A 17,619-nucleotide genomic window follows, 5' to 3' on the forward strand; every position below is an offset into this window, starting at 1 on the left:
GCTGTGAGTTACTTGTTGTACACCGATTTGTTTAAAACCTAAATGTACCAAGTCTCACAAAACATCCATGTACTGCACTGAAGAGAAACTAACTTAAATGAAGCCAGGGCCAGGCTGTACTTTCATATAATACCAATCATATAATACCAGGAGATGGTGCAGTGAGTCAGTCATTCTTATTAACAACTGTAACCTGGCAAAAGGCAAAGGCCTACCTGCACAACATAATTACAAAAACTGCCTTCAGGAATATTTTGAAAGCTTTTTACAGCAGTTTGAATTAATTAAAACTACTAACAAAATATAAAGAAACAAAAGCTATGATGTTACATCCAAGATGAGTATTTTGTAGCAGAGATAACAACTGAAGTTAAAATGAGGTCATGTAACATTTTATAACCATAATTAGCCAACTTAGTTTGTGGAAAGCATGAATTAAAAGTTGTCTTTTGGGGTAGCAATAGATAATTTCTAACAAAGAATCTAATCTATGTTGGTTGGGTGGAACCTTTTGCTAAAATGCTGCCACCTTGTGGTCAAAGATGTCACCAAATTTCGAAGAAGTCGTTTTTACCAGATTTCAAAAAATTATGTGTTAATTTGTTTGTTTAAAACAACCTAACTCAACCTTTAAAATAAAAAAATAAATTGTAAGGCAGTTAAATCACAAGCCTGATGTCTGCTGTCTAAACCCTTCTTTGTGGGAAGAAATAGAATAACTCTTCAACTTCTTTAAAAAAGGTTTTTATTTCATATAAAGTTCTGCAGTATTTAAATTTAGAAACAAAAATGATTTACTGTTAGCGTCGATATGACAAGTTATATCATCAGTACAACTCTGACCTGCTCCACTCGTCACACCAACCACAGTCTTGCTACAGTTCCTTGGCAACATATACAACAGTCTCACTCACAAAAATGTTTAACTTTGCTTAATTTAATCCAAGCAGTACGAAACATGGAAAATGCCTTAGATATTATTTAACTTCTTATTTGGTGACAACAATCACAAGAAAAAGAGGCTGAACTGGTTTTGAATAAAATCCTCACCAGTTCTGAAGCTGTGGTTGAGGATGGGACAGAAAGAGAGCACCTGAGAGGACCAGATCTTCACCCACCAAAGAGTCCAACTGAACCAACAACAATGTTAAACACAACAAAGTCTATGCTTTTAATCGTGACAACCCATGTGCGTCTTTCACTCACAGATGTGGACGAAACATTTACTTGATTTTGCAGTAAACTTTGGTTAACAACAACACATGTCTTTTTCCATAATGCACTTTTGAAAGAACACTGGTTAGAAAAGAGTGTCAGGTGCTGATAGTCAAAGTATGAAGTACAGTCTTGAGTGTATTAGTTATACATCATGCAAGTGTGCCTGAAACACTGTTAGATGTGAGGCTGGGACACTTCATGCATAGATCCTTCTGCCGATCGTGTGTGTCACAGGAAGACATCAGATTGCTAGCAGATTGTCAAAGCTGCCAGCAGCTCCATTGCACGAAACATTACTCATCGTTATCTAAAAGAAAGACAACAAAGAAAATCACGACAATTCAACAAAGCAGTTGGACCATTACTCCTAAAAGTAAACAACAGAGGAGGCGAGAGACAATGACAGCATTGTTATAATGAACAACAGAACCAAACATTTAACCTCACCAGGTCACTGGCAGCCATCTGCCAATCTGTACTGGTCTCATATTTGGATCTGTTGCAGCTCATCAGTTTATCTACTGTCTAAAACAAGCTTATCAAGCTTCTCTCTTTTTAAACTGTTTTTAATATGCTGCCCCTCCCAAAGTTTTAAACGCAGTATGAGATGACAATAGTAAGAATATTTGCCCTTTTTGGCAAGAAGAAGAGCCAAAGGGAGGGGGAAAAAAAAGAAGAACTTGAGATTTTGGCACAATTAATAGACTATGCTGCCTTACAACAGTTTGCTCTCTGATTGCTGCTTCAAAATTATATAATTATATCCACCACTGCGTGGATGTAAGCCATAAGATAACAGATCTTGAGACGAGCCCTCAGGGGAGATATCTGACATTTGCATCATCCATCTCTACTTCAGAAGACAGTAAAAATAGAAAACGAACAAACTATCAAACAAAGATGTTCAATTAGAAAATATATCTGAAGCCTGCTCCCATCCTGAGGGATTAACTGCTTTCTATTTCTGCTGTGGCCCCCCAAGTCCGACGACACGCTCAGCACAGAGCACGACAAAGAAAACAGAGTTAAGGGTGTCTTTCACATCTGCTCAGTCTCTTCACGACTTGGTGAAGAGACTGAGCAACAACGTGAGAAAAGAGGACAGAATTTTGACACGGTGCTGATGCTGTCGCTGACGAGAACAATGACAAGAAACCTGCTCGGATGTTTGTGGCTCAGAAGGAAAACGGTGTGAAAATTAAAAATTATATGAAAGAAAAAATAAATAAATAAAATGAACCAGGTCCAAGTGAAAAACTAATTTGAACTCTTTTATTGTGTGTCATGTAATAACATTAAAGAATATCATTTTAAATGTTATTTATTTAAATCAGAGACACTGAAAATGATAATATGATAAAACTGTCACTCACCTTCTTGATAAGCGCCATCTGCCATCACTAGATGAAGGATGTTGGGATACAGATGCTGGTGCTCAGTTCCTAGAATGCTTAGGACCAAACTGGAGCCCAGGTCAATATTCTCATCCTCATCTTCATGTATGGCCTTGAGCATCAAAAACAACAACAAGTCTCTTCTATCAGTCGTTTGATGTAACGCTTAAAAGGACAGCACAGATGTATATGTTTTAAATATGACTGCATTATTTTGGAGAATCAGTTAATGCAGAGAGAGACTGAACCACCACCCTTGACTGCAGTCCAATCCACCAATACGACACCAATGGTTCCTCCAGTGGATGCTGGGCCCATGCAGATCACTTGGGCTGAACCTTATCCCATAGAGTCTGAGATTCCCCTTGGCTGGCTCCAGGGTGGGGCCTCAAAGCCCCTGATTTAGATGAGGTTTCTTGAATAGAGTCGTTTTTGAATATTACTTATTGTGGCCATACATTTTTCCAATTTTTCCTTTGGAGACACTACCAGCTATGTTCTATAGTCATATTATTGGGGCAAATTTCTCCCAACAACAAAGCTCCTTGGATCACTCAGGCACGCAAAATGTGAACGTGACAATTCATGGAGGGAGACTATGTCTGGTCTTTCACTTGGATGCAGGAAAAGTAGAGCCAAAATGAGTCTGCTGCAAAGGTTTGAGCATCTCGCTCCTCTTAGGTGAGGTGTTTTTCACACCGGGAGACCTTGGGCAGACCAGGACATGCTAGAGAATATGTAATATACGCACCTCCCCCAACTCCCCACAAAAGTAGCTGCTTAGTCGGCTGTCCACACTGGAGAAGATGCACTTTGTCATGAACATAATCTTCAAATCTTGCTCTAAGCGGTTTCACTCACAAGCTATTTTCCTTCTAAAGAACTACACATGCCAGCAGCATCACTATGCAAAAGATACAAACCTTAATGACACCCCCTATAAGCTGAGCTGCAGTATTAAAGCAGACATCTCTACAGCTGAAATGTCCAAAACTGGGCACCTCATGCTAAAAACACTCCAGATATAGCACAGCGGTCCAGAGGAAAAAAAAAAAAAAAAAAAAATGTAAATTTGATTTTGACTTGTATTGTCACTTTAACTGTGAAGTTATACGAACAAACTCCAGATTTCAAAGAGAAATAATGAATATTTCATACCTTAATCTTATTGTAGGCCTCAATGAACTTCTCAAAACCCATCTGCTGCTCTAGGTTGAACCGAAGCTCTTCCAGACGGCTGAAGATGCTGTCATGATGCTCCATCTCTCCGCCCTGCTCTTCTCCGCTGCCATCTGTTGTGGAGCAGAACCAATCACTTCACATAAAAATCTCAAACTTTTGGTCTCGAAAACTATGAAGGTGCTGAAGGAATATAAATATAATCTTTAATTAATATTCTAAGGTCTTAAGCAGTTTCAAACATAAAACAAGCTAAATGTAAAAACTAGAGTTAGGTAATGTTTTAAAGCAACCTGAGTAAAATAGACCGAAACGTCTGAGTCTCTGTGATGTTCTGTCCTTACCCGAATGCCATTCTTCATTGAGCTGCCTGTTATTACTGTGGTTCTCCTCTCCCACACCATTGGTAAGCAATTCCCCTGCCTCCTCATCAGCAGGACTTCCATTTGAGCATTCCTCCTCCTCTTCCTCTTCTTCCTCCTCATCGCCTTCATCATCTTCCTCTTCTTCATCCTCATCTTCATCATCGTCTACCGCCATCTGATTGTTGTCCTGATCGATTTCAGCTGCGATCCTGTTGAAAAGCTCCTGGTCTCTGCTCTCAGGGGGGTTTCCATTAAAGTCGCCAGCTCCAACCTCCTCTTGCAGCAGTCTCTCCATGGATGCCCTGATGTCACGCAGATCTTCATCTTCATAAGCACTAAGAAACAGAACAAGGTTTCTTAGAAAACAATAGTTTTCTCTCTAATATTGTAGGGTCATTACCTTAAATATAAAGCTGCTTGCAATAGTTGTCATTGTAACAACTACCTGTCTTTATATAGTTTACAGATGCAGGTTGTTGTTATTTCTGATTACGCCTATGGAAAAATTAGAACCTAACCTAACTTTGTCTTAAAAATACTACTCATAATCATGAACAGCTGGGCCAGAAAATGTCTTAGGATGTTTTTAGATTTCGTGCTTTTCTTACTCCTCTGTCTCAGACTGGTCATCATCTTTTCCTGCCTCATCCAGGTCCTCAATTTCCAGGTTGTTGTCTGGAGCAACGTTAGCCTCGCCAGTCACTGTAACGTCCTGCTGAGAGCTGAAGAGTCGACTCAGGTCTGGTAGAGAGCATGTCCGCAGCATCTGCGGGCACAAACCAAACACAGTGACAGAATATTCTGAGTGTTTGACTAACACAACTGCAAGTGGAATTCATATGACACAATAAACAACGGCTTAATATGCAAAGAAGGGGCCAGAATAGGACATGACTCTGTGACAAGATCCTATTCTACGTAGCCATTTTTATATGCATATTAAAAATGTTGAGCTCTGCAGATCTCATTGTCCCTGATGAAGGTCGTGAAAGATAATGGTTGATGGATGCTCGTCCTGTAATATAAGACTCAGCGGAGGTTCAGACTGGGAGATTAATGGATTCATTTCAGCCTTCTCATTAATAAAGAAGACTGAAATCCTACCCAAAATACTGCACAAGCCTCTACATCACACCAGGGAGAAGAGATAAATGTCCTGAAACACCTGATCACTCTTACAGCTAACAATGTCCTGGGTTTAATACTTAAGATAATTAACTTTGGAGCTTCCCTTTATTATGTAACACAATGTCCGTGCACACACACAAAAAAGTGTTATATTCTGCTAGTAATCACCTTGGGGTTGTTGGCATCAAACATGCCTGTAGAAAGACCAATGAGGAGTGCATTCTGGTGTTTGGAGCGTAGAGGTGAGACAGAGCGTGAGCGAGAGGCCAGAGAGGAGGATGATTCATCCATGGAGGACTGGGCTGAGAGGATAGCGAGGGTGGCAGTGCGTCGGTGGGCCGGGGAACACAGTTTCATAAATAGGGGCTCCTCATGCTGAGCTAAACCAGTAGAGAGGAAAAATGGGGGCAGGTTTAATTAAGATAATACTTACCCTGAAAAAAGTAATCTTGGCTCACTACACATTGATCTCACCTGATGGCTCAGGAGCTTTGTCTGCACTCTGCTCAGCCTCTTTGTTGCCTGTTGGTCTTATATCGCCCTCTGCTGGCCTGTAGAAGAAATCCAGCTTAGCTTCACAGACATGCATGTTGCCTTTGTGCATTTATTTATTTAAAGAAGTTTTAAATCATAATAACAAAAAGCTCAATTTTCATTTTGGTATGAAAAATGCAAATTTTGGATTTCATTTAACACTCACATTTGCTGTTGGCCTTCCTGCTCCCAAGCCTGCTGCACACTGTTTGGAGGATGTGAGGCCTGTTTAGGGGTTTCCTCTAAAAACACCGACTCCAAGTCTGCTGGATCTAAAGGAATTTAAGCATCACTGGACTTAGCTGGGGAAAAACAACAAAAATAAAAATTTAAATAAACAGCAAAAGATTGGATCAATATCAGGTACTAACCCTGAGTCTCAGTAATGCTGGTTGGCAGTGTTGGGCTCTCTATTGCAGCAGCCATGGAGATTTCTTGATGTGAGGCCACATCTGTAGCTGTAGGACTCTCAGCCACTACAGGGGGTAACACTTCTTTAGGTATCTTCACAATGCCAGCTTCTGCTGTCATCTGGTTTAATTTAACTGAAAGAAACCAAGAGACAATAATAATAGTACATGACAAGCGCATATTATTTAAAGCAGGACCAAATAAGAAAAATGTAAAAATTAAAGGACTCTTCATCTCTCCATGTGTTGAAGTAAATCCAGACATGCTCTTGCAGTACTTTTCTACCTTAACTCACTATTTATGTAGTTTCTCATAAATAAATAAATAAATAAATCTGCAACTTTGGGACAAATACAGGGAAATATTCTCTAAATTTCACATCAAAACTATTCCTGCAGTACCAAGCAAAGTTTTTGGCCTAATTTAGTCAAATTGTTAGAAATATAAAAAAAAACAAAAAATGCCTTTTAATAGTGAAACATGACCTGTTGCTGTTCCTGTGACCACATTAACTCAGAGTCAGGGGAGAAAAAAAAATCCCAAAGACATGACATGAGCCCAGAAGCAAACTGAATTTGTTTCATGTTGACACACATAAAAAAAATAAATAAAAATCATCATGAGGTGAGAAACTGTAAGTAAGACTAACCAGGACTAGAAGACTCGTCCTCACATATGGTGAGAGTCTCCAGTGGCTGGGTGAGTGGCTGAAGTTCTGCCTCCTTAAGTACCTTCAGCACCTGAGAGTCTGGACTTGCTCCCCACATCTTCCTGGGAGCATCTTCCTGTAGCACAGCCATCTGTATAACTTCGCCCGCTGTTTGCTCTGAGACAAAAAAATAAAAACAAAACAACAAACAAACAAACAAACAAACCAAAAACAGAAATGGAAAGAGACAGAGAGAGAGTGTAATACTCAGAGAGCAGTTATATGCAAAGCTGTGTGCTTGTTCTGACTCAGCGGGAAAGGACTTACCAATGGTCATGAGGGATGTATCCTCTAGAGTTTGCTGAGCTGCAGAAAGGACAAGTGGAACTCCTGCCTCCCACTTCTTCCTGTCACCACCAGAGGACGGCCTACCATCTGGAGATGCTGAAGTGGCTAATGAGATAACAGAAGGGGAAATTTGGCAAACCTGCCCTTTAGTAGAGAAACCAACAGATCCTGAATAGAAATCAACTGAAGAATTATAATGTCAAAACAAATATATTTCAATTGATCTGTTTCGATACAAGGCACTTATTTGCAGAAATAAACTATATGAAAAACACAACATGATGATAATGGGAAATGTAGCAAGGAGCATAATCTCAAACAAACAAAAGATGAGATTAAAGCAAATCAAAGGTTAGGAGGTTACAGGTGTGATTTTATTGGTAGGCCCCTCAAACAGTAAAGTTTAGCAATGACTTAAACGGAGCAGCAGTTTTAGCTGACATCAAGTGTTCAAGACATTTGCTCTAGAACTGAGGAGCTGAAACACTGAAAGCTGCATTTGTTATTTTGTTGTGATTCCAGTAATAGAGAGTAAACCTGGTCCTAATTGCCTTAAAAGTCTGGATGTTTCATGAAGTATGAATAAATGTGAAATCTAAGTAGGTCCATTTGGTGCTTTGTAAAGCAGTACAAGGATTTTAAAGTAATCCAATTTTTTTAGTGTTAGCATGTTGCATGAGCTGCAGCTGTCTCATTGAATTTTTGACTTATGAAGTCATTGTTATAGTAATCTAACCTGCTTTAGACAGAAATCCTTTACTTTGATTTTAAATGTGGTTGTAGGCCAACTGTAACTTGCGTAATGCTTCTGTCAAAATTTAGGTCAGAGTCTGTTTATGCCACGATTTCTAGCTTGACATCATGGTTTCAGACAGGTGTTAACTTTTATTCATACAGGCTAAAAAGGCCAATTTCATTTGTTTTATTTGGTTAAAATTTAAAAGATGAAATGATAAACACACTCACTAAATAGCAAAGACGACAGTTGGTGGTCAGATGTCCACCACATTTTCAACTATGTGCATTTACTGCTTTTTTTAAGAAGACTGAGCCTTTAATGAAGCTTTAGAGTTTGTATATGTGTATTAAACGTTTGTGGGTAAAGAGTTTTATAAACTTTCTTTTTGGGAGGAAAACAAACCTTTTTTGGCTGTCAATCACATTTGACTGGTGATTCTATACATGCAGTTCTTAAGCTTTGGCTCAGTTACCCTATGTCCAAATCGGGGCTTTCAAAAAACTGCCCAGTCGTTTTATGAAGTTCGCTGCAAGTTGTGAGACTTCTCTCTGTTTGTCAGGGCATGGCACACCACAAAAAAAACAAAACAAAACATACTGTAATCCTCTTAATTCATCTCTAGTTAGACTCAACTCACTGCTTGCTGTGGCACACGTTTCCTCTAAAGTTTGCTGAGCCACGGGAAGTACAGGTAGCTCTGCTGCTTCCCACTTCTTCCGGTCTTCATTGGAAGAGGGGCGCTTGTCTGTATCAGACTGGTTTTGGGTTGGAGCAGGACTTGATTCTGCTGGGGCCGAAGGAGACTCCTCCACCTCCTCCACTGGGCTTTGAGCTTTAAGGTTCTGGTTAAGTCTGCGCAGAATCTGCTTCTTCTCACTCTGTTACACAGAAGTGATTGCATAACAGTATTTTTTTTCATTAGAACGAATGGCGTTGTTATTTGATTTCATAAATTTTAACAACTAATCACCTCACCTGGATCATGGTTGCAGACTCTGGTTCAGGCAAGCTCTCCTTTAGTGGCGTCATCTGTAAAAAAAAAAAAAAGCCAAATTCATGTAGCTAATAAATAAATATCCCAAAGTACTGTGAGAGATAGTGTTATACATCAATTATATACTGACTGCTCCAACGTTCTTTAGGGCAGCAGTCATGGATATAGCTGGGGTGGAGGGTTTGGGTGTAGGCAGGGCTGGAGTTTTGGCAGCTGGTTCTGGCTGAGAGGGGCCTGGCTGTGGAAGAGGACTATCAGAGGTAGACGATACTGCTTCTGAGGCCACTATATTTGCTCCCGCCATGCCACCTTTGACCCCTCGTGCTGCAAGCTTCCATAACAGTCAACATGCAAAGTTAGCTTATACTTTAACTAATGCACCAGTAAGGTCACACTAAGACAAGACAGGGATGAACCAAAAACAAATGCTTACATGGTCCTCCCATGCCCTTTTTTCTCTCTCATATGCTTCTCTCCTCTTCTTCTCTAGCTGCTCTTTCAGAAGAGCTGCACGGGCATTAGCTTGTGCCTGCAAAACAGAACAAAACAATGACACGCTTTGATAAATGTTACACATTATTTCTGTCTATTATTATTTTTTATTATATTAACCTCTCTTCTCCCTTTTTTCTCCAGTTACAATTGGCTGGGAAGGCTAAACTGCATGCACACTAATCGAGAGGGTCATCTCTCCTCCACCAGTACAGACCTTTGTCTTTTGCAGTTTTGTTTATTATAAGTTGACTTGGGAATTACCGATGGTCCCGTTTTCATATTTTGCTTGAAGTAGTTTTGTTTCTAAACATTAGTTCAGGAGAAAACATTGATACCGGTGACCCACTGGGTGGTTGTTTCGAGGTTTAGGGTTAGTCACTGTTTTTGCTTAATAAACCATGTTTTGATCTGTGGAAGTTTTGTGAAATCTCACGTGTTTGGTTACTCTGAGCCGTGGATTTTAGGGGCTGTAGCAATGATCAAAATATGATTACTAAAAATAGGGCTGTACAAAATCCAATGTCTTCTCTGATGACAGTGTTTTTTTTATATTTTCCGGTGCTGTTTCAGGACAAAACGACAGCCATGACTTTTTAAGCCTCTTTACAGCAACAAGTTACAGGCAAAGCAGAAAAGGAAGAGGATTACATCATCTTCCTCTTGCTGTCATTTTAATCATTGTTAACGTCTCTGCAAATGAAGTTATCAAATAAACATCGGATATTGGAAAATGCAATTGTTTTTTGCTTCTTCTAGACTCACTTTTAAAGCCTCTATCTTCTTTCTCCTGAGCTCGGCCTCCTCACTGGACTCCTGGCTGTCAGAACCATCGCTATCATACTGAAATACACAGGAAGCAACATCAACACCCAGGAGACAAAAATGTCAGCAAAAATTGAAAACTACCTTCATTATTGGCACCCTGTGAAGAGGTGGAATAATGTACCTTCTCTCCTCTGAGTCGAGCTTTGATCTGCTGGCGCTCATTGAAGTTCTGCAAGCGGATCTGTCTGAGCCTTGCCAAGTACTCCTGAGAACAAATACAGAAATGTTACATACTGAATGAACACACACAAAGCAGAGAGTACAGTACTGATATTAGCAGACATACAAAAAACAAAACATGCTTTGTTGGGACTTGTACATAAAAAAAAAATGTTATACACAAAGGCATCAGCCATTTAGATAAAATAACAAAAAACAAAACAAAACAAAAGACAACACAAATTTACAATCAGCAATGAAGATGTATTCAATTCAGAGCAAAACATTTATGACCAAACTCAAAACTCGGGTGGTTATTTGAAATGAGACAGCAGCCATAACTGGGATAATGGAACACCACACATTGCACAAGGAGTGGCAATGAGTTAGAGCTGCTGGGTTGAACTGTGGGCGGGTCAAAGGGAGCTTTGTGCAGACGTGTGAAACGTGCCAAGCCAGACGTGCTGTGAGTAAGGTGAAGTGTGAGGCTGGGCGTTCAGGCCTTTGCCTCCTACCTCCTCCTCTTTGTTGGGTTTAGACCTCCTGCACCGAACACCACCAGCCCGGCCTCCATAGATTGCTGCCAGGTTTTGCCGAGTACCCTGTTTACCATTTAATTTAACCACACTTTAGGACACGGGCCCTAACAGCTAGCTGCCACAAGATTATGTGTAAGACAAAAATAATAGAAAAGGATAAAAACATTCGCAGGCAGTCGTTTGATTCTCAGTGTGATTTGCAGTCACAGGTCTATAATTGATTCAATCTTGAGACCAGAAATAGAGCTTAATTAAGCTGTTAGATTGAAAACGTTTCTTACTAAATATCAATATCAGTTTTTATTTCTGTTCATATAAATTTCACCAGTATAGTAACAGGTTATCATGCAGTATTTTCATGATGGGGGCTATATACTTATTAGTAGTTATAATATGTACCAGCTGTCCTTCAGCACGGGCTTTGTTGAGCATAGCTTCCCTCCTCCGCTGCAAAAACTCCTCAACTTGAAAGGCTCGCCCAACTGCCATTTGACCGCGCTGCCTGTGAAAAGAACACAGTAATAAATATTCGTACTCAACTTTTACACCGTTGAGAACAACAACACAGCTATGTGACTAGCTGACCTGCTAATATGGGCTTGTTTGGAAACATGCTGCAGCCTGTGGAGTTCTCTCTTGATTAAGTCAGGGTCGAGTCGTCGAGCAGGGCTGTTAGGAAGCACTGTGCCTGCAGCAGCTGGTACACTAGTCAGTACATAAATAGGCAATGTCATTACAAATACTACTTAACACACATAAACAGCCAAAAATAAATAAATAAAATAACCTTACCGAATGGGACTGCAAGGCCCAGCTGAGGAGCTCTCCCTGCTGACATCTTTAGGCGTCGGTCTACCCATTTGGTCGAGGATTGCATGGTAGTGTTCATAAGAGCTTTTACCAGGGAGAGGAGCTAGAGTAGAACCCTGAACAGCAGCAACATGTGCACCTCTCTTTCCACCTCCTACAAAACACTGAGTATGGAGAACAAAACAATGTCGCAACCCTCGCTGAGGGCATCCTGACATAACTCTTTATATGACAAAAACAAAAAATATATACATTACCTTTCTCTCTGGGCTGCTACCTCCACTAGAACTCAAGACATGCTTCCAGCCTTGTTCTCTCGCTTGGTTTATTCGATTGATCTGTAAGAGATTAAAGGTTCAGATTTAGGTTTAGCTGTACAGAGTGTGTGAACTACAAATGCACTGTGGAGCTCAGATCAATCACCTAGCAGAAGATAAAGAAAATATCCAGACTAAATCCCCCCTCTACTGCTGCCACTGACCTGCAGGCTGTGCTTTGACAACTCATGTGTTAGTTTATCATTTCCTTCATATAAAAATGTTGCCAACATTTAGGAAGCTTAAAACTATAGTACACAAAAAGTTGGGGTCATGGTGGCCATAGCCATAAATTTCTATACATTCAGTGTTCTCAAACTGTGTTCTAGGCCATGGGACGAATATAGAGTGAAACTGAACTGAATTAATAGACTTTTTGTAAGAATTTTACTTGATTAAAATTTATATTTAATACTTTTTTTTTTAACTTTGTCCTAAAAAGGATCCCCTTTCCTTCACTAATGAAATAAAAAATAAATAAAAACCACACACCCAAGCTCAGTTAATCACCCACCTTTTCCTTTTCATATCTCTTCATCTGCTCCGCTTTCAACATGAACATCTGAAAGAAAGAAAGACTTTAGTTCGAAAGGTATAAAAACTTTTTGCATGGAGATATAGAAACTAAACAGTATGCTCACCTGCTCTCTCTGTTTCCTTTCTTTCTCGATCATCTCCATCCTCTTCTTTCTGATTCCATCCTATAGAATGAGACAAAACCATTCAAACCCCAAAATAGACATCTTAAAGAAACCCGCCTCAAGGGAAAGAGCCAGCAGGACTGCTCTGTCAGAGGTCAGGTGGGCGAGGAGGAAAAGTTTGGTTAAAAGAGAAAGCTATATCAGGCAGAGCACTCCGAATGTGCCGGGAGCGGACAACAGGTGAAGATGGGGAAGCAAGCGCAATGAGAGGGAGCAAAATTGAAAATGCTAATAAGAAGGGACCTTCACGTGTAAGTGAATGGCGAGAGAGGAAAAAAAAAAAAAAAAAAAAAAAAAAAAAAAAGGGAGCCTATTAGAGAATATAATATGGCGCTCTCAGTGTACCTCGTGTTTTTTCCTCTCTTCTTCCACTTGACTCACTCTTCTCTGGGGGGTTGCTGGGAGAAGGGCCTGAGCAACATATGACACTGGGCTTCAGAGGTAGCCAACATAACATGATGTACCAATAAACACTTACTCACACACACACACACACTCACTCACTCACTCACTCACTCACACACACACACACAAATGGAAGAAGCATTGACAACAAATACAGCATCTGGCATAAGAAGGCAACCCCCCCCCCTAAAAAAAAACCAAACAAAAGTCATGACTAAAGATCGGTCATACCAGCTTGTCATCAACAATAACAGCCTACCGGTACTAACCGGTTTGTGTTTTCCAGCTGGTTTCTTGTCTGCAGGCTTTCTGGCTCCATCTGGGACCTTCCTCACAGTTAAAGGCACTCCGTATTTGGCGGCTGGTTTTGTAATCTTCTGGGCTGAGGCTGATATTATGAGATATCCAGAAGTAATTTAGAAGAAAAACTCAAAAACTAACAAAATTTGTATTTTAGTCAGCCAATGTGCGCACCGCACCACACACACACACACACAAAATAAACAGTGTATTTTCACATCATAATAAAAATCAAAAAGAAATGAGCAGATTATTGTACAAAAGATGCAAAAGTCCAGCATACTTCATTTATCAGTTTTGATTTAAGGTGTCAAGGTCCTCTTTAATGCCATGAATATGTGCCCGACTTGGTGGCTGATTAGTTCTAGAATCTACAAACAAGCCGTAGAAGACAGACCCCTTGTAGTCTTCTTCATGACGAGTTTGCTCACCTGATGGCACCTGTGCCACACCCGATTTAGGCTGCTTGTGAAGAAAAGTATGGCGAAATTCCTGAGCAATGATCTGAAATGAGTAAGAAATTTAATGAGCAAGCTAGTTTTTGCAAAAAAAAAAAAAAAAAAAAAAAACCCCAAAGAATTAACAATCAGCTGCAGAGTCTACCTGTGGTGTGAGAAACTTCTCAATCCTGCAGGAGAGGAAAGGTTTGTCCAGTATGCTGTTGACTGAGGGTCGCTCTCGAGGGTTGCGTTTAAACAGCTGTGCAAGGAGAGATCGCAGTTCTTGGGAGTAGTGACAAGACACAGGAGGGTACGACCCACGAATTATCTTAAGAACCAAGTTCTTCATGTTGCCAGCCTCAAACTGAGAATAAACAAATGCAAAGGCTCACACAGCTGTAACCACTGCATAGAAATTACTGAAGACAATTGAACTATATAGGGATTCTTAATGTGGGGACTGTACTGGATTACAGATTAAATTAGGAATTAATATACTGGAAATTAATTTCAGTGTATTATCTAACAGTACATTATCTAACTACAGTTATACATATAGAATATACAGGGAAGAGATCAAAATTAGTATGTGAGAGAACAGTAAATGCTGCATAAAACACCTTAAAATACTGTATAATTATAATTAAACAGCTCACACAGAATACTTACTGCATGCTTAAGAGTGCACATTTCATACAGAACACACCCTAGGGCCCAAATATCACTGCAGCAGGAAGGAAAAGCAAGGAAAATGAGAGGCGAGAACATACAAATGGGTGGGCAGGGATAAGTTCTGGGTTAAGTTTATTATTCATTCAATAAGGTATCAACAGTCAAGTGCATGCCCTTTACTTTCCTTTTATAAACTGAGATGAAAATAAGACTTTATTGACAAGAAAACTCCAGATCATTTAGACTGAGCTAAATTTACTTCACTCATTGTAACTAAAGTGGGTTAAATTGCATGTACACTTAAAATAGTTAAGGAGAAAAATCAATACCAGCTTCCTGCTGTAGATGTAAGCGAGCAAGTTTACTCAATAAAAAGGCGAGGTGATCTCCTTACATTACACTGTAGCCACCACCTAATCCTGCAGACTCAAGATTCAGTGGGGAGACACCTTGTCCCATTGATTACTATTGAATTTGCTTGACAACTAGACACCAATGTACGATATTCCAGAAGTCCAAGTACCTTTTGTTATTGTATGGTTTATTTTCACAGATCTCTGGTGACAGGTAATATGGTGTTCCTATGCATGTTCTTGCCAGTTCTACAGTGCTGAAAAACAGAAAAATAGCACATTTTAATATTAAAGCTTCAATATTTCAAATAAGCACTGTCTAATGTGCAAAAATACAAACAATGACATAAATCAAAGCAAAAACAGCTGTAAAAAAGGGAAAAAAATCAACATCAATAATAAATGCACCTAAGAACCTCAGAACATAATGTATAAATACATAAAACACATAATACATTATAAGATCAGACATATTTGATTTAACCAAAATATATTTCTGTGTAAGAACAGTTAAAAAGTGTACAAATAACAAACTTCAACAAAATAAACTATAATATTTTTTAAATATAGTAAAACAGAATGTCTTATTACCAGAAATGCAAAGTGTTCTTCAACTTTTAGTCTGGAATCTATGCTTAATGAAAAACTGCAGGGCTATTTAGACAACAGTGTGCATACCTGTTCAGCACCCTTGCAATTCCAAAGTCTCCAAGCTGAACTGTTCCATCTTTTGTCAAAAAGATGTTCTACACAAGCATTATGAGAACACATGTAAATAATCCAATACATGCAAACAAACAACTTATCACTTAAAGGGAATCTTGTGATTTATGAAACAATACCTGTGATTTTATGTCTCTGTGGAGAATTTTTCGATCGTGCACATGCTTGAGCGCTAGGCAGATCTGCACAAACCAATCTAGGATCTCAAAAAGGGAGACTACAGTAAACCATATGTATTGTGATCAGTTTAACCAAATATCTGTATACTGTTTGCACAGTGACTGCCTTGAGTAGTTGCTGGCTTACTTGCGCTTCTGAGAACAGTACCCCTTTCTGAGAGTTGATCTTTTTGAATAGGTCTCCACCCTCGCAGTAGTCCATCACAATATACAGGCAGCCACCCTCTGGGAAAAAATACAAATAAAATAAAAAAAACTTATAGTATGTAGTTATCACACAGTGCACATTTGATAATAGTTTCTTCACATAAACAGATGAGCTATTTGAATGGCATTAATACCTTCAAAAGATTCCTTATACTGGACGATGTTTGGATGACTCATGTTGGCAAGAACAGCAACTTCCTTCCGAGATTCCTGCCTCTCTTTGCTGGACATCTGTCAAAGTAATGAAGAGGAGGGTAACGAGATGAAGCGCACGCTGAAAAGAACATGCCAAGCTTGTGTAAAAAATATGCACAGAAGCTTACTCCAGATATGCCAATCTCCTTAATGACATATTGGTGTCCATGATCTTTGGATTTGACCAGGATAGCCTTTCCAAATGAACCTTCCCCAATTTTCTTCACCTTTTCGTACTTGTCCATGTTATTGGAATGACTGGCTCCACATGCTGGATCTACAAAGACATCAAGAACATGCTAATGCTATTGCTCGGTGTAACTAGGCTTTAATCGAGGGTTCCGTGACAGAAGCTTTATAAAAGGCAAACATTTGGTAGTCTTAATAATGACAATTGTGCGTCGTCCGGGAAATGTAATGTTAGCTCCATTGTGGACCGCTGTCAGACAGAAAGAGACGGACTGTGATGCTGAGATGCAAGACACAACACAGCTGGTAGCAAAACAGCTAGCGTTCCCGTTACTTAGAAGCTAGAAGAAGATGGGAGCTTCATAAAATATTTACCTTGTGAATGTACAAAACTCTAACTGATATAATATCACCGGCTCACTGTGTAGCCGTATACGTTTCTGTGTGCCTTACCATTAGTCTTTTCTCGCTGCCTTTCTCATAGAGGTTTGGGTACTTGATACTATCCCCGCACTCTCTATCTAACTACGGCTACATTTTTTGTACGTTTTCATTGGTCAGATGTACCAAGACCGAACATTAATTGGTGGACACGACTGTCCATCATCTTTTATTGTGGATGACGCTTACCAGTCTCCGCCCCCAATGACACCGTTGCTGTGGACATTTTCCATAGCAACCGCAAACCAACTGAGAAGCATGGAGAACGTGTAACGTTTGGCGATTAATTTAGTTAAAATGTATTTATTTTTTAGGTACTTCATTTAGTATTTTCATATTATGTATCTAAACCACAGAGCTTCGCTAAATTTAGTAACACACTATCCTCCTAATACCTAACTCTGCCGTGGAGGAGCTGCACAAGACAATAAGCAACCAGCAGAACTCCCATCCAAACGCAGTGCACATTATAGCTGGGGACTTCAACCATGCTGATTTAAGGTCAGTATTCCCCAGATTTGAACAGCGTGCAGCGTGTTGTGCGCTCTGCTGAGAAGGTGATTGGCTGCAGACTCCCATCTCTGCAGGACCTGTACACCTCCAGGACATTGCGGCGTGCAGCTCGGATCTCAGCTGACCCTTCTCACCCTGGACACAGTCTGTTTGACCTGCTCCCCTCAGGCAGGAGGCTCCGGTCCATTCGCACCAGA

The 17,619-nt window shown here is 39.9% G+C and overlaps 1 protein-coding gene across 5 annotated transcripts; it reads right to left on the reverse strand.

The window, feature by feature from the left end:
• Nucleotides 1–413: 413 nt before the first annotated feature.
• nek1 (NIMA-related kinase 1) lies at nt 414–17,373 on the reverse strand. 5 transcript variants are annotated; one of them, XM_086283153.1, is made up of 36 exons: nt 16,922–17,373; nt 16,408–16,556; nt 16,219–16,315; nt 16,005–16,102; nt 15,818–15,901; nt 15,654–15,721; nt 15,146–15,232; nt 14,620–14,674; nt 14,114–14,314; nt 13,942–14,014; nt 13,480–13,598; nt 13,151–13,216; nt 12,746–12,805; nt 12,619–12,666; nt 12,045–12,125; nt 11,770–11,951; nt 11,563–11,682; nt 11,377–11,479; nt 10,954–11,040; nt 10,401–10,484; nt 10,217–10,294; nt 9,393–9,488; nt 9,090–9,290; nt 8,941–8,994; nt 8,603–8,843; nt 7,206–7,331; nt 6,879–7,055; nt 6,190–6,363; nt 5,985–6,090; nt 5,759–5,835; nt 5,453–5,664; nt 4,765–4,922; nt 4,136–4,491; nt 3,771–3,904; nt 2,592–2,724; nt 414–1,525 (listed from the first exon to the last, which is right to left on the reverse strand). In XM_086283153.1, exons 2-36 carry the CDS (start codon nt 16,522–16,524, stop codon nt 1,512–1,514), a joined length of 4,167 nt encoding a protein of 1,388 aa, XP_086139279.1. In that variant the 5' UTR covers nt 16,525–16,556; nt 16,922–17,373; the 3' UTR covers nt 414–1,511. The 5 variants fall into 5 exon arrangements, with proteins under 5 accessions (XP_086139279.1, XP_086139281.1, XP_086139282.1 ...); XM_086283155.1 differs by lacking the exon at nt 13,151–13,216; XM_086283156.1 differs by lacking the exon at nt 10,954–11,040 and having other exon boundaries at nt 415–1,525.
• Nucleotides 17,374–17,619: the final 246 nt, after the last annotated feature.

Source organism: Aulonocara sp. 'chitande type north' Nkhata Bay, linkage group LG23, assembly GCF_057382095.1.
Source record: "Aulonocara sp. 'chitande type north' Nkhata Bay isolate Kocher_YH1m ecotype deep benthic linkage group LG23, A_spYH_male_GT1.1, whole genome shotgun sequence".
NCBI classification, from domain to species: domain Eukaryota; kingdom Metazoa; phylum Chordata; class Actinopteri; order Cichliformes; family Cichlidae; genus Aulonocara; species Aulonocara sp. 'chitande type north' Nkhata Bay.

Coding starts and splice junctions, on each gene's coding strand:
- nek1 (XM_086283153.1), bottom strand. CDS start 16,524: ATGGACAAGTACGAAAAGGTGAAGAAAATTGGGGAAGGTTCATTTGGA. Junction 12,667..12,745: donor AAAGGAAACAGAGAGAGCAG/GTGAGCATACTG, acceptor TCTTTCTTTCAG/ATGTTCATGTTGAAAGCGGA. Junction 10,295..10,400: donor CTCGACTCAGAGGAGAGAAG/GTACATTATTCC, acceptor TGTGTATTTCAG/TATGATAGCGATGGTTCTGA.